Source organism: Oryza glaberrima, chromosome 4, assembly GCF_000147395.1.
Source record: "Oryza glaberrima chromosome 4, OglaRS2, whole genome shotgun sequence".
In the NCBI taxonomy this organism is placed as follows: domain Eukaryota; kingdom Viridiplantae; phylum Streptophyta; class Magnoliopsida; order Poales; family Poaceae; genus Oryza; species Oryza glaberrima.
This window is the reverse complement of record NC_068329.1, coordinates 1,597,342-1,621,483: the sequence shown is the minus strand read 5'-3', so window position 1 is coordinate 1,621,483 and position 24,142 is coordinate 1,597,342. Positions and strand designations below refer to the sequence as shown.

At 39.8% G+C, this 24,142-nt stretch overlaps 1 protein-coding gene and 1 pseudogene across 1 annotated transcript; both read right to left on the bottom strand.

Annotated features, from left to right (window-relative positions):
• Positions 1-565: 565 nt before the first annotated feature.
• On the bottom strand, positions 566-5,891 carry LOC127771591 (mediator of RNA polymerase II transcription subunit 15a-like). The gene is made up of 11 exons (XM_052297518.1): positions 5,750-5,891; positions 4,949-5,060; positions 3,905-4,643; positions 3,723-3,775; positions 3,519-3,596; positions 3,106-3,404; positions 2,036-2,849; positions 1,673-1,939; positions 1,334-1,528; positions 1,144-1,229; positions 566-1,047 (listed from the first exon to the last, which is right to left on the bottom strand). The coding sequence occupies exons 1-11, from the start codon at positions 5,854-5,856 to the stop codon at positions 828-830; spliced, it is 2,970 nt and encodes a 989-aa protein (XP_052153478.1). The 5' UTR covers positions 5,857-5,891; the 3' UTR covers positions 566-827.
• An 11,932-nt stretch (positions 5,892-17,823) lies between these two features.
• LOC127772012 (subtilisin-like protease SBT3.8) lies at positions 17,824-22,228 on the bottom strand (annotated as a pseudogene).
• Between the last annotated feature and the right edge of the window lie 1,914 nt (positions 22,229-24,142).

Sequence of the window (24,142 nt, the reverse complement as noted above, 5' to 3'; positions counted from 1 at the left end):
GGAACCAATCTTCTGTAATAATGCATGGCAGAGATTTGGCAGGTTCATGGAAAAATACATGCTCTGTGTTACAGAAGAAGGCTGGACTGGAGCTTCTGCAATCATTTCGGCTTCACGAGGATTCTGATCTTCCTCAGGCGGTAGTGAGGACTGAGGCGAGGAATAGTGAGAACTATGATATGGCGAGTCAGGTATTTCCATGGGTACATCATTCTGTTAGCTGATTTTCATCATTCTATTAGCTCATTTTCAGCGATCATGTACTCACGATTAAATATCTGTTACGGGAAGGATTGGGTGGGCCTAACCCGGACATGTGTCACATTTTTATTTGCCCTACATTTAACTTTCTGTAGGGCTTCCTGCACCTGAGCCGATCTGGTATCAGAATAAAAGATCTTAGAGTTCAAATCCAGTCTAGCACACGTTTGGACAAAAAAAATGTAGGCTACTTCTAATCTACACTTGAGGTTTCAGGAAGCCTTATTTCAGGGGAGTGTTGGAAAAGTGAAATGACCTTGTTTACTCACCAATTCAAGCCTTTTGATTAAACTGTTTTGTGCATACAACTCAGTACTACTGACAATAAACTTTAATGTCAGTAACATACAAAGGCATATTATATGATATTCCTACAAGACAACTAATCGAAATACAAACATGTATTGGTGATTCTGCCTCATTTGTTCCCGTTGTATAAATATGCAATTTTGTCTTCTATAATGGAACTTCCAGGAGTAAATAACCGGTATACATTGATATAACTTAAATCTGACCATACACACTACAACAAAGTCTACAACGAACAGGGCAGAGATGGAGCCAGTCTACAGGCTCACCATGGGCCCATGCAGCTGCACGGCCCTCCACTGGTTGCGCCTTGAGCTGAACGTCCCTCCGCCGTGCCGGTGAGCCACCTCGGTGACGGCCCGCCGCACGCAGCCGTCCCACGCCATGGCCGTCGCCTCGATCGACCGCGGCTCCGGCAGCTCGCCGACGGCGCGCCCGAATGCCATGGCGACCGCGTGCGAGATGTCACTCAGCCTCCTGAAGAACAGACGACGACCATTGTTACAGCAAGTGAAGCAAGCACAGGCAGGGACAAACTGATGATAGAAGAAAGCATCAGCAGACTCAAATTACCTCTGTTCATCGTCATTGTCGACAAGGATCGGAGAGCTTTTCGGATAATCCGCGGGGACCAACAGCTTCACCGGCATGACAATGGTCTGCATGAATTAAGAGAAATGATCAGTCAGTAATATTGGGACATTTGTGGTGCAATGTGAAAAATAGGATGCAGAAAGGTTATACGAGAATATAACCAAGATACCATTTCAGATGCTGCGAAAAGAGATTTCAGGCTTGGCGAAAGCGAGATGGCATTGTAAGAGAGTTTGATCAACGTCCCACCACCGTTCTGATAAATGATTTCATCTGTCCCATTTTCATCAGCAATGCTGATCACAGTATCAACCAGTTTGTTGTTGATAGTTTTGATCTCGTGCACCAGAGCATCGTTGGCATTCTGCAAGTCAAGGTTCAGAGTGTATTATTAGATTTCTATGTGGTTTTAACCAGAAGAAAATTATGTTCCAACAGATAGACAAGGTAACATATAACAGTGAATTTGCCATTTCAGACAAAATAGTAATGGTCAGCCATATCATACCACTTGTGTTTTCTGCCTCTTCGCAGTATATTCCCCACTCGATTCATCCTCGAACGCGGCACACTCAGAAGTCATGCAACTCTCATCCGTGCTGCTCAATGGTGATGAGACAGGACGTGATGTCACATGATCAAAGTCACGCTTCATTTTACCGTTCCTTGGTCGGTATGGTAGTGGTGATGGTGCTGGTATCCGATCAGCCTCCCAGATAGCCAATCTCATGGAATTAGCTGAGTGGCGGAGCGCTTCTGGTGATGAAGACAGGAGCTGAAAGACAGATGGAGGGACAAAGCATAACACTGTAAGGAGAGTTCACAACATAAGCATCAATTCTGGTTGACATGAGCAATCTGGTAGACTTACTGTTTCGATTAGGCGGCTGATGGGCCTCTTGGCTTCGATTTTTTCAGCTTCATCGTGCACCTGATCCTCCGCTTGATGAGCAGCTTTAGGTGGCGCTGCTGATACCAGAGAAGGAATTGCCTGGTTAGAAGAACCATTTGCTGCTGCAGGTGCTACAACGCGGTGCTGCAAGAATTCAGTAACACTGTCAACGTCCAGTGACACTTTGGACTTCACAGAAGCACATGGTGAAGCAGCTCCTGTAGTCTCTGGCTTGCCAACAGGAGATTTCAATTTGGATGTCACACAAGCACGGCGTGAATCAACTTCTGCAACTCCTGGCTTGGTAACCGGCGATTGCGATGTGGACTTCACTGGAGTGCAAGGTGAGGCAGCTCGTACAGTCCCTGGCTTGGCAATAGGAGTTGGCAATGTGGATTCAACTGAAGTACTACTGGGCGAGGCAGCATGTGCACCTTCTGGCCTGCTTGGGGATGATGCCAATCTTGACTTTTCCGAAGCAGAGGGTGAAACAACTCGTGCAACCCCAGGCTTGGGAACGGATGATTTTACAGAAGCACTGAGTGAAGCAACATGGGGTGAAGCTACTTTAACTGGTTGAACTGTCTTGGTTACCGGGAACGGGGTGAAGCACTCCTCAACAGTATTGGTTGAGGAAGGTTGCAGTGCTTCTGGTGAAAAACAAGGGCTTGGTACTCCTAGTAGGTGGCAGCCATGACTTTCTTGTTGAGGTGTGGGAGTTCGGGTCATGATTGTTTGCTCCATCCTGGAAGTTTTAGCATTGGTAACTTGCTCTTGCTGTTTTTGCTGTCTACTGCAAAAAAAAAAAAAAGATGCATAAAAGTATTACACATATTTATTTCCTATGAAAAGAATGAGTGGATATATAATCATTAACAACGATTTGGAATTTATACTATCAAACACAATGTGAAGTTACACTTTCAGCTGTCAATTAATTCTAACTTGTTTTTCACTATGTTTTGCATCAACATGTTCCGAAATAAATGTGAAGTTACACTTTCAGGAATGTGTCAAATTGAAACTTTGAACAATTAGCTTCTACTAACCTTGCATCACAAGTGAATGGGGCTGTATTGCCAGCAAGATTGACAATCTGAGAATTCTCACTGCAATTCTGCGACTGACACCCTGTTTTTGCCACTGTGTTCCGAGCTTTACTTTTTGATATGGAAAGTCGCAATTGCCCCAGGTACTGTTGGAATATGGGGAATATATTCTGCATACCCTTGTGCACGTTGCTTTTCTGGGTATTCAACAAGTCTAGCATCATTGCGATAATTTTCTTGACTTGTCTTATACACCTCAATTTCTCAGCATTCTCGACAGGTAATGAACGGAGTTGCTCCTACATGACAATGAAACGAACGAATATAAGAGATCTATGCACGAGAAATAACAAGGGATTGAATTGAAGAAGTTGTTTGCAGGAGCAGAATTGAAAATGAGAAGGGCAGAAGACCTCTGTTAACTTCGGAACTTGAACCATTCGATTGTATTCCAAAACTTCAGAAAGGAATGCATCCTTGAATGACTTGATCTGCAGATGAAGAAAACAAAAATTTTCAAAATCATGATTATATGGGATTAAACCTAACGCGATCATGGGATAGCTAGTGATACTTGTATAGTGAATGACCCAAATATGTAAATAGAGGATCCTCACCTTCTGAAATATTTCTTCCCTCCAATCCACTTCTCCAGCAATTACCATCGGTTCTGAGAGTGACAAAGAGAATATAAAAATCCGGTGAAAAACAAAGAAAAATATAGCTTTGAGCCAAGTGTTATGGACTTATGGCGTTCACAGTCCATTATTCATTAAAATGTTGTTAGAAAGGTAAGTACCTGAAGTTTGAGGGCTGTGACAACCAAGACTGCTTTGTTGAGCTGTGGCAACTTGACATTGAGGCGGAGTCATAGGCTGACATAACACCCCAACATTCTGCTGATTGTTCTGTACTCCAGGATGACCGATCTGCATCTTGCCAAGATGGGCCTGCTGTGCTGGAAGAATTTGGTTCCTCTGGGTGAAATTCTGCTGCTGGTTTCCCCTCATATGTTGCTGCTTCATCCTCAACAGCTGGTGCTGCTCCGGTGTCTCAGCTAGTTGCCTCTGCTGTGTGCCACTGCCACTGGCATTCTGCCCTAGTACAGGATTCTGCTGAAAATTTTGTCCACTAACTGATTGTCCTTGAATCTGATTCAAGCTGGTTGGGTTGTATCCGACAACGTTTGTGGGATGTAGTTGCTTGGCCTGCTGTTGGTGTTGTTGACTCTGAGGTTGCTGGCTAGGATGGACATGCATTGCCACTGGACTAATTGCCGTGGTATTGAAGTTGAGGTAACGATCCGGAGCTGCCACCATCACAGTCTGTTCTTGGCTAGCTTCGATCTGCGAATTTGGTGCAGAAGCCCTGTGCTGGTCTGGCACTTGGCCTGGATTTTGTGGCATGATACATACGTTTTGTTGCTGAGAAGATGGCCTCTGTGCACTAGGCGTCGTCCCTGCCTGCAGTGACTGTGATCGTCTTACTTTCATCTCCATATTCAGGATTCTTTGAGCTATGTTCCTCAAGTAATCTTCCTGGAGAACCCCCACAGTTAAGCAATTAATTATAACCCCAACAAACTAACATAGAATTATTTGTACAGCAAACATAATTGCATAACATAGGAAGCAAACTAATTGCAGATTGATTTGCAATCATGTAGCATTGCTTAAGTAGAAAGAACATATAAATGAATTGTTGCACCGAAAACAAAGTGGACACACCACACTATTGCACTTGCACGCGAATGATGATATGAATATCGAATTGGTACAGGGAACAAATTATCTACCGATCGATAGAGCAGGAACAGATTAGCTGCACAAATATATGTATATACCTTGTTGGTAGTCCTGTTAAGTGCGTCCTGTTCACATCTGACAGCATAATTTTGGATCTCCCGGTAATGATGATCATGCTGAGAATTGGTAATGGTCATAAATTTCTTCACCCTGAAAAGCAGTCGACATTGTAACCCGATCAGATTTTATCAATTCAAAATCTTTGAATCACACCTCATAACAACATGTTGACATCAGTTGATCACATCTTTGCAACCAAGAATCAGGCCCATACAACCAAGCAATGCATCAGTATATTAATAAATCTATATACACCATCTCACTTAATTAGCAACCAAAAAGGAATATGGCAGATTTCCAGCTTTAAAAGCAGTGCCAAACAGAGCAAAGTAATTTGGGATAGATTGCAATAGCATGCACATATACACAAACAAAGCAATATTAGAGCTAATTAATGGATCGTCGGGATCATAATAAAGCGACGGCGGCTAATCGAATCCGTGAATCTCCAACCCTGAATTCAGTACGGCACGCATCGAGCATCAATCGACCATGTCGGTGTCATGGAGCAAAACCCTCCGCAAAACCAGCATTACACCTCGCCGCCGCCGCCGCCGACCCGGATCAAGAACCCCCAAAACCACAGCAGCTAGAGCAACGACGGCGGCGACCAAACAAGCCAACCAAAACCCCCGGCCGCCGGAGACTCCGCAATCCAAGCTAGCTCCTCCCTCACAGAACTCCGATTAATCCCCATGAGGAAATCAAATAAAGAAAATAAAAATCGATCGTGTTGAGAGGATTTAAGAGGAGAAGGGGGGGAGCGGGTGGTGACGCACATGTTGTTGATGATGTTGCTGCGGAGGCCGGGATCCTCCGTCGCCATCCAGTGGGCGGCGGCAGAGACGGAGGAGGCGGCGGGGTGCGCCGCGGCGGCGCCCTCCATCGGCGGCGGGGGCGGCGGCGATCGGAAGAGGAGGCTTGCAGGAGAAGGGAATCTGGAGACGACGCAGTGGAGGGAGGCGGCAGCGAGGAGAGAGAGAGTATTTATAGCGGACACGCGCCGGGTGGGGCCCACAGCCGTCCACGCTCTCCGTCTCGGCTTCATCACGTTTTCTTCTCACTTCTTGACCACTTTTTAGTTCTGTACAAATCTGGTTTAGTCATGTCTTTTTTTTTTTCGCTTAGCTCATCTAGTTATGGCTGTCCTTTAGGAATTTGAACGTTTGCCAACTGTTTTACTACTAGGTGGGATAGGTATGTATTGTGATGGTATAAAAGTAAACTAGTTTAATTGTTCGCTAAACTTTTTTCTTTTAGCGCGTCGAAACGTCTATGTATAAATAGGAGTAGGTTTATATCTATCTTGTTTCGTGAGGATGTGACCGATTTACACATAATGCTTTTTTTTGTAAAAAAAAGTGAATTACATTAAACACCACATACTATGGTATAAGTTGAACAAAATTATAGGTATTTTGACACATAACACATAACCTTATGTATTATGGTTTTCTAAAACTTGGAACATAATAGGTGGGGTTTTATGAAATTTACTTTTTTAGCACGTTCTAATCCCAAGTCACGATAATATTATAATACTAATGTAGAAATGTTCTGACGTGTGCGTGGACCTTTGCATCGTAGAATGCATGTCTTTTGTTGCGAAGGAACATATGGCCTTGCAACATGCTAATATCTATTAGCCATACGATGATGTATTACACATGGCATGCTTTTTTTTTGGAAATGACAACGGAAATGATATAATCTCAACAAACTAAAGGTATGTGCTATATAAAAGAGTTATTATGGTTTTTCTTTACAAATTTTTGAATGTTTGCCACTGTTTTACTGCTAGGTGGAATAGACATATATTGTGATCATAAAGAAGTAATTGGTTAAATTGTTTGCTAAACTTTTTTTCATGTAGCGCGTTAAAATGTTTGTTTGTGTATAAAGAGGAGAGGGTTTATGTCTATATTGTTTTGTGAGGATCGATGTAACAATTTCACACGTAATGTTTTTCTTCTCTAGCCCGTCGTGATCTCAACGGCAGTCACAATAGTATTACAATACTAAATTTGAAACGCTTTGACGTGTCCATGGACATCTGCATGGTAGAACACTTGTACTTTGCTGGGAAGAAACATGTGGCCTTGCAAACTGCCAATATCTATTAGTTATGATGTACTACACATGGCATGGTTTTTCTGAAAACGATAAGAGAAATTTATTTAATCTCAACGAACAAAAAGTGTGTGAATGAGTTATTATGGTTTTACTTTAGTAATTGGAATGTTTTCCAACAGTTCTACTGGGTGGAAATAGATGTATATCGTGATCGTAAAAAGTAATTGGTTTAATTGTTGCTAAATGTTTTCTTGTAGCGTGTCGAAACGTTTGTTTATAAATAGAAGCGATTTTATGTCTATCTTGTTTTGAAGGGATGGGACTGATTCACACGTAATGTTTTTCTTCTATAGCCCATCCTGTTCACATCGGTAGTCACGATAATATTATAATATTAAAGTAGAAAGGTTCTAACGCTCCAACGTTTGTGTGGACCTCAGCATGGTAGAACACGTCCTTCATCGGGAAGAAACATGTGGTCTTGCAACATGTGCCAATATCTACTAGCTATGATATGATGATGTATTACACATGCCGTGATTTTTTTCAAGAAACGAAAAAATTGACTTAATCTCAACAAACTAGAAGTGTGTGCTATATAAATAAGTTATTATGGTTTTCTTTAGTAATTTGAATGTTAGCCAATTGTTCTACTAGGTGGAAATAGATGCATATTGTGATCGTAAAGAAAAGTAATCGGTTTAATTTTTGCTAATTTTTTTCTTTTAGCGTGTTGAAACGTTTGTGTATAAATAGGAGTGAGCTTATCTCTATCTTTTTTTAAGAGGATGGTATCGATTCCCTCGTAATGTTTCTCTTCCGTAGCCCTTTTTTATCCCAATGGTAGTTAGCACATTATTGTAATACTAAAGTGGAAACACTCTTCCGTGTGCGAGGACCTCTGCATGATGGAACACATGTCCTTTGTTGGGAAGAAACTTGTGGCCCTTCAACATGCTAATATCTATTAGCTATGATGTGATGATATATTATACATGGCGTGGTATTTTCCGGATACAACAAGTGAAATTTATTTAATCTCCACAAAGAATTTTGTGCTATATAAATGAGTTATTGTGGTGTTTTCTTTAGTAATTTGAATGTTTGCCAATTGTTCTACTCTGTAGAAATAGATATATATCGTGATTGTAGAAAAAGTAATCGGCTTAATTGTACTAAATGTTTTCTTTAGCGCATCGAAACTTTTGTGTATAAATAGGAGAGGATTTATCTCTATCTTGTTTTGTGAGGATAGGACCAATCCACACATAATGTTTTTCTTCTTTAGCCCGTTGTGTTCCCAACAGTAGTCAGCATAATATTATATCATACTAAAGTAGGAACAATATTTGACATATGCGAGAACCTCTGTACGATAGAACACATGTCCTATGTTGAGAAGAAACTTGTGGCCTTGCAACATGCTAATATCTATTAGCTATGATGTGATGATGTACTACAAATGGTGTGGTTTTTTCCCAGAAACAACAAGAGAAATTGACTTAATCTCAACTAACTAGAACTAGAAGTGTGTGCTATATAAATGAGCTATTATGGTTTTTCTTTAGTAATTTGAATGTTTGCCAACTGTGTTCTACTAGGTGGAAATATATGTATATCGTGATCGTAAAAAGTAATCAGCTATATGTTTTCTTTCAATGCGTCAAAACAACTGTGTATAAATATGAGCGGGTTTTTGCCTATTTTGTTTAGAGAGGAAGGGGCCAATTGACGCGTAGTGTTTTTCTTCTCTAGCCTGTTGTGATCCCAATGGTAGTTGCAACAATTTTATAATACTAAAGTAGAAACACTGACACAGGGGCGGAGCTACATGTTCAGAGAGGGGTGCCTAGGAACCCGGTCAAGAAAATTTCTTAGCTATAGTTTATCTATTTTCACCATATATGCACCCCCCTAGGTGCAAACTTAGACATTCATATCAGCTTGAATTTGATCCAAAACAGAGTAAAGCAAGCATGTGGCACCCCTCTCCATTTCAGTCAAGCTGGACCTCTGCATGGTAGAACACATGTCCTGTTTTTGGAAGAAACATGTGGCTTTGTAACATATGCCAATATCTGTTAGTAGCTTTGATTGTACTACACATGGCATGGTTTTTTTTTCGAAAATGACAAGAGAAATTGATTTAATCACAACAAGTTAACAAGAAGTACTCGCTATATAAAAGAGTTATTATGTTTTTTCTTTAGTAATTTGAATGTTTGCCAGTTGTTTTTTACTTGGTGGAAATAGATGTATATCGTGATCATAAAAAATTAACCCGTTTAATTGTTGCTAAACCTTTTCTTTAGCGTGTGGTTTATATTTGTCTTGTTTTGCGAGGATGTTACCGATTCAGACGTAATGTGTTTCTTCCCGTTAGGATACCAATGGTAGTAACATATAATACTAAACTAGAAACACTTTGGCGTGTGCATGGACCACTATACGGTGGAACATGTCCTTTGTTGGCAAGAAACATGTGACCTCGCAAGATTCCAATATCCATTAGCTATGTTGTGATGATGTACTAAACATGGTGTGTTTTTATACGCAAATGATAAGAGAAATGATTTAAGCTCAACAAACTAATTTACATGCTATATTAACGAGTTACTATGCTTTCCTTGCATAAATTTTATCACCAGGAAAGAATGGAAGATGAATCCTCAATTCAAATGGCTTACTTGAATGGTATACTAGGATTATATAGTCGAGTCTCTCATTTCTTTTTCCTTGAACATATAGGAGAGTTGCGGGTCATTTCTTTAAAGAAGAAAAGAGTGCGACATAGGCATCATTGTAGTGGATTGAACATGCGGCCATTCCAATGTTTCCAATATTCCCAAGCAACCAACACACACTACAACAAAAACATGATGTAGAGGCAATTTTCAAATGGCCTCTAAAATCAGGAGACACTTTTAGAGGCACTTTAAAGATTGCTTCAAAAAATTTTACTCTAGAGTCACTTTAGAGACATTTTCAGCACATTTTATTGAAATTCTCTAGAGACACTTTGGAAACATTTTTAGCACATTTTGTTAAAATTTATCTTATATAGACATTCTTTCAACACTATAAACTTTGCTTGAGACATTTTCAGCACATTTTGTTATGTAAAGGCATTTTCTTGAGACATTTTAAGCTTAGTAGAGGCACTTCAAGAACTAGATATTAGTAACACAAGGCACAAGTAATGACATAAAGTTGAGTTGGGTAGTGTATTGAAGATAAAAAAGGAATCACTGAAGAGGTCACTCAAGGATTAGCAATAGCGAGGAGAAATATTTTTTATGTTTTTCACACTGGTTTTATATGGTTGCGGTACAATTTACTGAATCTAGAAAATGTCCCTACTCTTTTATAGACATAAAAAACGCCTCTATTAAAATGTCACAAGACATAGAGACATTGTTATAAAATGCCTCTTCTCTACTCTCTACTACTTAAAAAATCCGTAGTGGTGATGGTGAAGCCAACGTAGACGTAGCCTATTAACCATTGGATTAGGCAGACACGCGTAGCATACGCCGTTCGATCGCCCAATCCAACGGCTTAGGATCGATCCCTCCCACTTCTCACCCGACTCACACCGCCCGCGCCCCGATCGGCGATCGTGAAATCGCTCCCCACCCCTCCCTGCCCGCGACCCCACCCACAACGCCGCTCCCGGATCGATCCTCTCCCCTCGCGCTCGCGGCGCTCTCCTCGCGCTTCTCCCTCCTCCGCCTGCACCCCCGTTGATCCCCTCGCGTTTCACCGCCCCCATCGTCTCTCGCCTCGCCGGTATCCTCCGTCACAAGAGGGCTCAGGACGACCCCAGCGGCGCATGAGGGTGAGGGCACACGACGACCCGTGCCACCGGAAGCCAATCTCCTCCGCGCCACCCCATTATGCGAGTCGTTTGCCTCCTCCACCTCGCCCCTGATCTTCGCCGCCTTTTCTCCCGCCTCGCAGGTATCCTCCGACACAAGAGGGCTGAGGGTGAGCACGCGGCGCATGGCGTGCTGAGGGTGAGTGCAGCTGACGACGGCACATGACGACCCCATCCGGCTGCACGGTATCTATCCCCAAACCCTAAAATTTTCCCATCTCTTTCTTCAAATCCATCTAGAAATTTTCAGATCGGGGAATTTGTCTTTGCCTATGATGTCTGTACAATAACATGTTGTATACATGCTGGGATGCCTGAATGTATGGTTGCTGATGATGGAATCAGAAAATGGTAAGTTCTTCAGTATTTTCAAATGCGAAAGCTGTTTTAGAATTTGAGAATGTTGGCTCATGATGACAACAACTCTGTACATGGACATTCTGCAGGTATAGAAGCTTTTCTTGATGGAAGCATTTTAAGACTTGTACTACACCAGACGTGCCCCCTTGAGAAACAAAGTTAGTATTCTTCTATCGAGTTTTTTTAGATTGTAGCAAATAGAGATTTTGTTAATTTTTAATCAACTGTGAAGGTAAACTGTTTTCCATAATTCAGGTAGTGTTTTTTTGGGAATGCCATCAGGGGCACGGATCTGAGTGTAGTCAAAATCCTTCAAATTTTCAAATCCATTTGGTATAAAAGTTACCATTTTCTGAATTTTATGCAAGGACTGACTTTTGAAAATTTTACTCTATATTATTGTTCTATAATTTGTTTATAAAACTAATGCAGTAATGCTATAGGAATGATGGGACCCTAGGAACTAATGGTATATATCATCGACACACTTGCATGGCCAGGGGAATCGCAACTCAGGTGCTCACCGAGGATCAACTGTTCAGGATCCAGGATTTTTAGCATTTGTTTTTATTGAACGCTGGAATTACATTTCTCCTCGTGCCATCTAAAGGTAACTTCAAAGCTAAATGGCTGGCCATGTATAATCTTAGGAATCTTTGTTTTTCGTTAGTGACTGCTTTGAACTATTTTAGAATAGATAATGGTGAAGGCTGTTGCTGTGGTACTTACTCAAGGGTACCATTCTATACTGATTAATCAATGTAGTACCTCAAATGGTTCATTTAGTAAGTATATACGAATCCTAATTTTCCTTATGATATCAACTGTCTGCAGATATTTGGCTGCAGTTCGATGAGTATGTCGAAAAAGGCAAAAAGCGCATCCATTGAATGATCCATGGTGCAAATACTTGTGGATCATATAAAATCAATTCAAATTGTCATAGATATTTAGATATGTTGTACCGAAGAACTCTGATAACTCATAGTGCTCTACTTCATGCTTATCTTACAAATTTATATTCTGAACCATCTATATAGTACCAGCTCTTTATCTGTAAAATTTGAGACCATCACAAAGTTAAATTGAAGTTTGATGATGATTAATATATTTTTTATGATGCTATTCTTGCCTTTTCTGCAACAACATTAAGGTGGTGGTGGCACAGAGAAGAATATATAAATATTTTATTTCAAGAAGACTGTAGCTAGATGATTGCTAGAAGAATTGTTTTCTGAATAATAGTGTAAAACTATTTTTTCACATGCATGCATTTATCACATTCTTTTTTTTCAATTATTGTTATAACTAATTCTATCAGTATTAGTTAAGAATAAAATATTAATACACTATGTGCCTCACTTGCATGATCAGATTTGCAGAGTGACTTCACCAAATATGAATATATTGATTTGTTCATATATGTACACATATGTAGAATCTATTTCAGTCTATGTAACTGCCCTTAGGTTGTCAAAATATCTAGCGTAATTATCCAACTGACCTGTTCGTGTATGTTGACCAATAAGATCTAAGGCTTATATCATCATTTTCTGTGGTCATGGTTTTTCTATTAGTTAGACATATAAGAAGTCATCTCGGCATATTAAATTATCCAAATTATTAGCTGGTTGTATTTTTAAATTTGTAAGCCTTGTTGATTTTTTCCAAATTAATTAATAGCAGGTTGCTTCTTTGATTTGTAATCCAGGTTAGTTCTTTATTTAGAAAAAGTTAAACATCTATTACAAGAGTATGTCGACGAATATGCTAAAAAAAACAGTTTTCATTCTACAGGTTTTAGTCCTTTTGATATCCTTCTGCTAAGGAAAATGGCAAGCAAAGCATGTTGTGACGACAAACAAGTGAACTCGTGGCAAAAATTTCTTGATGGAATTTAACATTGATTAGAACAATTTGTATGCAAATTATGCGGCACAAATTAGCACCCAACTAGTTATTTATAGAGACAATTCGCTGTAAGGCACTTGAAAAGTGTCTCAATAGTATTAAAAAATTGTCTCTAGTATTTTTATTGTAGTGATGATGAGAGATAGAGTAGCCCAACGCCTTTCCACTCCACATATGCTGCAGGTTTGCATATTCAATGCTGGGACGTCTGCTCGTCAAATTTTTTTCTAAGAATTAGAACATTACCAACTAAATATGGATGCATAGCAATTATCTTTTTTTTAACTAAATGGTATAGCTATTATGATTGTAGGATAATAATTACATTAATCATTGCTTTTTTTTTCTTTTTACACGTTCATTCTAATTCTTAGAAAAAATGGATATATATTAATTGATACTAATCCTTTTCTGTTAGTGCGTTAAAATACCGGTATAAATAGCTATATCTATCTCGTTTTGTGAGTATGAGACCGATTCACATGTACATGTCTTGCTAGCCCATTGTGATATCAATGGTACTTCCTCTGTTTCATAATGTAAGTCATTTTAGCATTGCCCGTATTTATATAGATGTTAATGAATCCAGACATTCATATATGTCTAGATTCATTAACATATTTATTAACATATATATAAATATATATATAAATGTGGACAATGCTAAAATGATTTACATTATGATACGGAGGGAGTATCACCAGAGAAACACTCTGACATGTGCATGGAACTCTAGACATTACCGCACATGAAAAAAGTATGTAACCTATCGTAACATGCCAATATTTATTTCTATGTTGTGATGGTGTACTACATTTGGCGTGCATTTTGACTGAATATGACAAGAGAAATGATTTAAGCTCAAGAAATTATTTATTCTACGTGCCGAAGTGGCTCACATAACGTACCCTTGTGAAACCATGTGTGGTTATAGTTCTTTGGTGATGGGAAATTGACAAGTACCGGAAGAAGTGTGTGTGTGGACTAACATTGGTCAGGTTGCGACATCTGTGCCAAGACAACGGTTGTTTGGTTCATGTGTGTACAGGTGATCGGGGTCGATCTTGGTCAACGGCGGATCGGGACTAGACTAAGGGAGGAGTTGAGGTCCAAAGCGATCAAGGATGCCGGGTGACAAGATTGGACACAAGGTTGCACACGGTGGACGAACACCGTGTGAAGAGGTCTTCGCAACGGGCTTCGCAAGGTCAAGTGTGCAAGCGCCGGGATTCGCAAAGAAATCGGAGGGAAAAAGAACTGTGCAAGTGCATTGCTACTACTTACTGTAGCTAGCATACATGCATGTACACGTACTGTACATGTGCAAGGAGGAGCTTGCACTGTACTGGTTGCTACTAGCATGGCTCGGTGGAAAAGTCAAGCTAGCTAGCCATGCATGGGCTCAGTTGGCAGGGAGGCCAACCCGAGCTGGCCACTTGGCTTGTGGGCTGGCACGTGGCTGGGCCGGCTCAAGGTGATGTATGGGAGGAGGCCAAGCCGAGCAGCCCTAGACAAGACGACGGCCCAGCTCGGCTCGGCAGGTGCATGCGCGCGCGGAGGCGGGAGACCGTACAGATCTGGGGACACGCGGCGTCCTTCTCTTCGCGCGACTCGGAGGCAGACACGGGGATGCGGGACCCACACCAAATTCAGATGGCATATGCGCGGGTGGCGCGAGGGAATCTGGAGAGAGCGGCAACTCGGCTCGCTGGCATGCGGGCCCGGCTGGGAGAAAGGCGCGAGCGCCTCCGACTTTTCGCGAGCGCGCGCGGGAGTGGCTTGGCTGGGACGCGTGGAGCGCGTGCGTTGGCTCGGAGGAGCACGACACGGATCGGTGCACGCTGATTAGCTCGGATGGAGTGCACGCGGATTGTGCAAGGCATGCGGATTGGATCGATTACGTGGCAACGATCAAGGCACTTTCCTTCGAATGTAAGGAAGAACAGATGGTCCAGATTACACCTGTGTTAGGGTTTCGCCCTAAGGGCATTTGTGACAATGTCTTAGGGGGTCTTAGGCTATAAATAGAGAGATGGATGCAAAGGTGGGGGTTGCTCCTTTTGTAATCCTTTTGAGATGCTCGGTGAGAAAGTTTCCGTGTGAGTTTGGAGTGTGTTTGCCCGAGAGGATTTTGTATTAGGATTAGTTTGGAGTGTGTTTGTTCGAGAGATTTTAAGTTTGTGTTAATGTTCCTCTGAAGGTGTATGTTTGCTCCTAGTTGAGCGGTTATTTTGCATCACCTATGAATGAAATGATTTGAAGGTTTTCGTTTTTGCCTTGTCCATTTAAATTCCGCAATTTAAATTCCGCTTGCAATTTGAACTTTGCGATGATGAGTTTTGCTCTCTCCTCCTCACTTCTCTTCTAGTTTCGGGAATTCCTTTTTTCTTCCTCTTCTAGTTTCGGGAATTCCTTCTCTCTTCTTTTTCTCTTCTTTTCTAGATCTAGCTTCTCTAATAGCCGCGGTTCTAATAAGGATTTTGAGAAATCCGGCTTGATGAGTATTTTCGGGGGCAAGATTTGAATTGCTATATTCACCCCCCCCTCTATAGCCGTTCTTGGTCTTTCAACCCGTGATATCGCGATGCGATGAGTAAATATATAAATGTGCGATTTGTTCTCACATGCACAAAACCATATTTGAACCTGGACCTGTTCATATGAATGTTTTAAAGCCAGAAGAGAAAAATAGCATCAATAAAATTGCATTTTTTATGATTACAAAGTTGACAATGATCCAATTTTTATAGAAACATAACTAGATGACCACTATTGAATAAGAACTGGCAAACGTGGCAATTTAATTTTCAAGTAAACCATTTAATTTCTCTAAGAAAGTGTACAGTAACTCATTTGTACTGGTGTGTTACACAAGACATACTTTTTGACCGAAGATGACAAGAGAATAATTTAAGCTCAATAAATTACTTTTGAGGTGCACGCTATGTATACTTTCTTAGATAAATTTTACCATGGGGAACAAACGACGATCATACTTCCTGGAGGAAGTTTGGTCGATCGGAAATCAAAGCCATGCTGGGTGACCGAACCTGGACCAGAATCAGGGGATACAATTTCGGAACAAAATTTTAGAAATTTCGGTAATTTCACCCTCCACCAACAAGCACATATCTCATCTAATTTTATTTTTTTTTATGAATTTGCTCAAAATTTATTTAAATTCATTCATATTTAGTAAAATTTTCATATAATTTCCTAATGAAAAGTACCGACCACCGAAATTCTGTAATTTTGTTGGAAAACAAAAGGGTAAACCCTGCTGGACCTGATGGCTTTACAAGCAGTGCTGGGAGCTGACCAAAGAGCATCTGATGGCAACGATCAACCAGCTGCTCTTTCGCCTGGACAGCATCAGTCGTCTCCATAAGCTTAACTGAGCTTTAATTTGTAACTGGCGCTTCACCTTGAGCCAAGGATGAAGTAGCTTGTCAGCACGAATCATAGTGCTTTCATCAAAAGTCGGTGCAATATTTTGGACAACTTGATGGTGGTCCGGGCGACAATCTGCCCGGAAATTAATTGCACGGTGCAAATTAAGAGGGCGAGTGTCTTCTTCAAGCTCGGTCTCGCTCAGGCGTCCGATTTCGTGTCATGGGGAGGTTTTAATTTGCAGCAAGATCCCTAATGCTGCGCGCAGGAAACACACAGTGCTGGGTGTACAAGCCATCCTCGAATACCTGCGCCTATTAGATACACCCTTCGTCTCAAGAAAAAGACAACTTATAGATATGAATATGAACAAATGCTTATACAGGTTTATCTCTAAAATTTGATTTTTAGGGACGGAAGGAGTAAGTTATGGGAGAATGTACAACTTTTCTTCTTCTTAATGTATACACTGGCCTTTTGCATATTCTTAGAAAAAGCTCCATCCAAATTAAGCTACAGAACGTGAAACATACCAACTACCAGTAACTAGTATGACTGGCAGTCGGCACATAACTTTCTTGCCATTCACACAGTAATGACATTAAAAAAAAAGAGAAGATTTGGAGGAAGAGACATCCCTCCAAACCAAACGTTAAATCCAAGACCTTGGGTTGAAACCACACGCCCCTTCTCATTGCTCTGCTAAGTCCATCTCATAATTAATGACAATAAATAGCAAAGCTATCTACTTGATTGTGAGTGCAATATTAGGATCCAAAACTGCTTTGGGCACATACTCTATCTATCAGGAAGCTGGAACCAATTAAGCAGATGTTTGCAACAAGTCAAATCAAATGTCAGCAGCTTGTGGTCTCCAACAACTACGAGTGAATCAATTGTGATCTCGGGTTGCAAAGAATTACTGCAGCACTCCAGAATCCAGATTAATTTTCGACCAGCAACTTGAAATAAAATAAGTAATTAGATGGAGTATCAGGCCAATCCAGATAAAACTCTTCACAAAGCCCCTCATTTATTCATTATTATTTCACTCATATCTTTGTACAATACGAGGTATCACAGAGTATACAATACAAGATATCACAGAGTATATGGAAAACACAAATTACAGACAAACATAAATGTTTTGGCGAGGCCAACAAATTCAACTTTGAGGGGGCCAAAATAGGATGAGGCAAGCTCCGTACAGAACATCTCAATGACCTGTAGTCGGAGGCTTCATCAGACATCTGAATAATAATTGTTGGATAAAACAGGTCGAACTGCAATGGGGATCTTGACATAGTGAGCGCCGCCATCATGTCAAGCTAGGCTAACAAACAGGTAGTTACCTTGAACCTTGTGTGTCGTGGTGAATGTGACCTTGAAGCTCTGCTTATTCATGCCAGCGCTGAATTTTAGAATGGATGGCTCTACTAATATCTGCATGCCCGGAGGAGATTGCACAACAGCCTTGTAAATTGCATCAGCTTGGCCTACATTTGTCACTGTTCTTAGCACAGTTGTTGGTTCCTTTAGATTTAGGATCGCAATTGATGGAATGTTCAGATTTCTGGATTCAGATTCACAGCTTGAGTTGCCAGCTAAAAAACAATCATGAAATGGGATATAGTCTTTTTGATCAACATCATATGCTAGGCCAGGATCAACAGCTCTGTTTAGATCAATGAAGCCGCCACCATAGTCAAATGGATCTACTGGCTTTTGAGGTAACCCATCAGCCAATATTGGTAAGCCAAATCGATCATTACTTGCTGCGCCATGTTGAAGTTAAGGAAAACAAATCAGTGCCACATATATATGCTAGAAAAAGCATTTCGTTGTTTTGGAAATTTACAAATAGTATCACCTATAGTCACTATTGCTGATTTGATGATAGCAGGAGACCAATCTGGATGCAATGCTTTAAGTAATGCAGCTACTCCTGACACATGTGGGCATGCCATTGAAGTTCCTGACTTGAACGTGTATGAATATTTGACAGCCGCCAAGATATTAGATCCAGGCGCCGCAACATCAGGCTATAGCAATGTAAGAGTATAGGTCATATATGGATACGTCTAACAAGGCACAAATAATTGTAGAAAATAGCGACATGTAATTCTCTGGTTTGTATCTTTTCAATATTTTATATTTGCGAATCAGCACTAATTTCGATTCACCTGTAATCTCCCTTTTAAGTTCATTACTTTCCATGTTCAGTGGTCAGTACAAACTATAATAGTGTTCCCTACGACTTCTCTTTCTATTTTGCCAAAATGTTAATTTAGTCCTAGGGTAATGTTTATAAAACCTCTATTGCTAGTCCATCATCTATTTATGCAATAAACCCTCAAAATTGTTATAGACCAAATATTAGTTACAATAATAATTAGGAAAGAGAAATTATCTATGTCCACATTATTGCTACTGGGTTCCTGGCAGAGGATCAAACTCAGATGTACCTTGAGGAACTTTGGAAAAAGTGGACTGGGTCCTCTGGAGGAGAATGTTGAGATTTTTGGAGCAAGCACTCCATTCCCTAAGACCCTAACCATGTAAGAGCAGGGGTCACCTTAACTACTAGTTCAGTGTTTTGAACGAGAGCGTAATACAAGCCCGTTGCAACATCGAAGTCCACTAGAACACATGGCATGCTGCCACAGATTTCGAAGGCATCTAGCATATCAAAAGCATATGTGGCAAGAATGATCCCCTTTGCACCAGCCTCCTTGGCATATTTCACAACCTTAGAGGTGTAGAAGATTGGTGATATTGTCGTCATAGGTGCAGGATTGTAGCAGAAGACAAATCTTCCCAGAAGCAAGCGTGGCATTAATCGTGACGGAAGTGTCATCAAAGCATCTGCATGCACGAACATACAAACATTTGATGAAACATTAATGTATTATATTCAACTAGGAAAGTCCGAACAGTATAGTATACTTTGACAAGCTTGAAAAGCAGCATGGCATGATGGATCATTAATATATAACCATACCTGGAGTTATAAATCCCATACCAGTTGTTGTTATATTTTGGCTCATAGAATAACGGATTGACCCTGGGGTCAATGTTAACAAGATTTCAGTGTCATAATCCATCAATTAATGCCTCTTTACATGCATGCATGCATACACCAAAGAACTTAACATGAAAAGAACAACTGCTAGGAGGAGGAACTTAACATACCACAAGGTTACTGGTGCTATTGGCAAGTGTGATAACAGTGGGGAAAGTACGGTCTATTGTGGCCGACGCTACTGACATGACCTAGGGGGATGCATTTGTAACAGTCCTAGGAGTAGAGCCATCATTTCCTGCCGAGAAGACAACTGTTATCCCATGGTTCACAGCGTGGAGGCTAGTATAATATTCAAAGCTGGGCCCTCCAAGAGAAAGAGACAGAATGTCGACGCCATCATGTATGGTATGATCAATCGCTTGCAACACGGCTGCCTCGTTGCAACTCCCTCCTAGCCCCAGCAAGCCTAGCTTGTAAATAGCAAGTCGCGCGTGAGGCGCAATGCCCCTGGCATAACCGGTAGCGAGACCGTGAAAGCTAACATTCGGCACCAGGGCACCAGCCGCGGTGGACGCTACGTGTGTCCCATGACCGTTAGTATCCCTGACCGACCTGTACTCACCCTCAAGATCCTTTGGCTTCAGATGCCCGTCATACCATCGAGCTCCAATTATCTTCCTGTTGCACAGGTTAGATTTGAATTCTTGCCCAGTTTGACATGTGCCTTTCCACTTGGAAGGCACAGGACCAAGCCCATCATCGCTGAAGCTTCTAGACTCTGACCAGATACCTGATAGAGAAGAGGACAATTCCAGGAATCATCTCTCATCTTTCTTCATTAGTGTTATTCTATTTATGACAAATTTAACCCATCCCCACATGTGTATATCAACTATGAGTACAATTTAGAAATAACTGAAACTCAAAATTAAGAATAAGAAATTTTGGAATAACAGTACATATAGAACCCGATGTGAGATTAATTAAAATTCAAAAAAAATAAATTTCGAAATTAAAAAAGGGAAAAACAGAGTTTCCTACGTAGGAACGTAATTTAGAAATAGCTGAAATTCAGAATAAAAAACAAAGAATATTGAAAAAACAGTCAATCTATAACAGTACAGGATATCAATTAAAATTTGAAATAAAAGTAAAATAAATTCCAAAATTATAGAAACAAAACAGAGTTAAAGTATAATTACAATTTATAAATAACAAAAATCAGAATAAAAGAAAATAAAAAAATACTGAAAGAGCAGTTTGTCTAGAACATAACGGTGGCAAATGACAATAAAGAGACAGAGGGCATCGAGGGAGCCATAAAGAAGTAGGGTGGTAGTGGTTGATGGGATATCTGAAATCTCTAAAAAAAAACCCCAATGACGATTAGATTCGATAATTAGAATTCTAATGATGATTAAGAGAAGAGGCAGTGGGCAAGCCGTGAAGGAGTAGTGTCGTAGTGGTTGACAGAATTTCTAGAAAGTTAAAGAAAAAGAAACCAACAATGATCTGGTACGATTTTTAGATTTTAGTGACAATAAAGAGGGGGTTCGGTGTGCAGACCGCAAAGAATTACAGTGGCAGCATTTTCAAAGACAGAATCAGATGATATAATGAAGTCTGATTTTCAAAGGTTGCAAGGAGAATGAAAAGAAGTCATAATAGACCAGGCAAGCAAATAAAAGGCGGCATAGTAAGTGGTGGTGACTGATGAGACTTTTAAAAACTATAAAATTAGAAACCCGATGATGATTAGGTTTGATTTTTTTAAAAAAAATCCTAGGACAACAAAATAAGATGACTATTTAACAAATTAAAGAAAACCATTTGTAAAAAAATTAGATAATTTCGTACGGGTGCTAGCTACACAATTGTGTGGGCCAGCCAAAAAGGAACATGATACTCGTATTTTAATGACTGAACATTTTTACACACATTTTTCAATATGGAATGATTAAACAAATTTATTACTAACTAAAATAACTGCAAAAATTGATGTAATAAAAATATTACTGCAAACAAATTGAGAGTAATGCAAAAAATTTACAGGAGTGAAAAATATACTATACTCCTACTATTATCGAGCCCTGACTTTGTTCAGTAATTACGGGAGTAAAAATTTTACTCCATGCAAAGATAGACATGATTTTTTTACTATGGTAACTTTTTTACTCAGTAATTTTTTCTACTTATGACCGATATCGAAGGCCACGTGGAGACCAGAAGAAGGAAGTACTTTGGCACGTCAGTGAGGAAAAACCAAAAAAACCGAAAATGTGGTGCTCTGTGAGGTAGCCGGTAATTTTTTAACTCGAGATAGGAGAGGGGTGGGAACAAAACAGAGGAAAGAGATAAGAGGTGGACTAGTCAGAGAAAATGGAAAACCAGGAGGAGCGCTACTAATTCCGTAGCGCGTCTGTGGCGCTATGTGTGTGTATATATATAGACACAGAGAGAGAGAGAGAGAGAATTAATTGACTGTTGGTTGAACATTGCAAAACGGGGAGCTAGAGGAGTACCTACCTTTTTCGATGCATTCTGTTGAGAAACCACAGAGGATGTTTCCATAGGAAGCAGGGTTGCAAGGAGGAGGATGGCCATGGCTGCCATTGGAGGCATCCGGGGAAGTATGGTTGCAATTCCAGATATGGCTTGTATGTTATCGTAGTGATCTGAGACAATTTGTTAAGCCGCCAGTAACTGTGATATTTGTAGTTGTTTTTTTTCCCTTGGATAGTACGTGCTACGTACATGCAGAGTTAAGTGCATTTTTTCCACAAAAGCAGCCAAATAATTGCACATCTCAATTATTCACTTTTAAACAAGACTGAAGCGTACACATGTGCATCGATCTAAACGGTCGTTTTCTATAATTTCTTGTTAATTTTCCATTAGACTGTTCTCGAGATCTCATATAGTACAACTAGCCAAGAGTGATGGTCTGCAGGAAGATTCGATCTGACGTACTCCCTCCGTCCAAAAAGACTTAATTTTAATTTTTAGGTTTCCGTGTCCAATGTGTATATAAAATTTTTCTATAATTAGTATTTTCATTATTGTTATATATATGATAAAACATGAATAATACTTTATATATGACTTATTTTTTAAAATTTTTTTATAATTTTTTAAAATAAGACGGACGGTCAAACGTTATAACCGGAAACCCAGGAATTAAGTTTTTTTTAACGGAGGGAGTAATATGCTAGCTGTCCTGAAAAAGAAAGAAAAAAATTACTAGTGTGCTCCAGAGTCTTTCCCGTCGCTTCTTTTATGCTTATCTTATTACTTCCTTATGCTTACGTGCCAAGTTACTCGCCCTGTTTCAAAATATAACAACTTTTAACACTGTAAATTTATCCCAAAATTATATAATAGCTTCTTGCCAACATTAATCACAGTCCTTAACTATTTACTTTTCCCATCTACTTTCATTTCCCTACCAGTCACAATATATTCCTATTTAATTCTACCTACATTTCTAATAACTATATCCAACTCTAAAATATTTTATATTTTGGGACGAATGTAGTGCCTTATATATGTCTTTTCTAGCCCTGATGTGCGTTTATAATTACTGATATGCTCGTTGAACATGAGTTGATTGTTGTTTCCTTGGACATGAGTGTTTGTTTCAAAAAACACAATTCTTAAGGTAAAAACAATTTCATATCTAAAAAAATAGAAGGGGTGGAATTATTTGACAAAATTTGAAAACCAAAATATTAATATTAATTGAATTTGTCAAAAAATTAAAGGGTAATTTCAACCCTCTCTCTCTCCCTCTATCTCTCCCTCCATGGAAAATCTCTTTTGGTTGAAGTCTGTTGAAAAAAATATAAATATATATATATTCCAATTGGGACCTATATAAATATATATAATGAAACAAAGAAAATAAAGTAATGTGCATGATAAATTATGTACTACCTGAACTAGGTATTTGTCCATACGCTGAATGGCGCGTAAGATTAGCAATGGATCACAGAAAAGTACGCAATTTGATAGGTTAAACGGTAGAATTATGTGTAGTCACACATATGGCCAGAATTAATTGAATTTTACACCCTCTTGTACCTAGGTGTAAACGCAACTATGAAATTTCAAGGTAGAAAATAACCTCTTGACCATGACTTCTTGACTTGAACTACTGATTAAGAGTTCATAAAATTGCTACCTACCATCAGTAATTACTTCCTCCGCTTCATAATTGTCACGCCCTGAAGTTTACCCCTTCTTCTTTCTTTAAAATTTGGGTTTAATAAATCGTCCGATGAAATTGTTCTAGTTAACCTAGAGCTAAATCCCTTAGTAATAAATGCAATTAATAATTGGAAATAGCATTGTGGGATTTTTCTTGGATTCCACATGTCACAATTAATTAATAGGATTTTTAGTGGAATTTTCAGAGCCCTATAAATAATTTTAACCAATGAAAATTCATTAACCGCAATATTTTAAATCCCAGGAAAAATCATTTCTTCTTTTTCTTCTTCTTCTCCTCTTTTTTCCCTCTTCTTGGGCCGTCGGCCC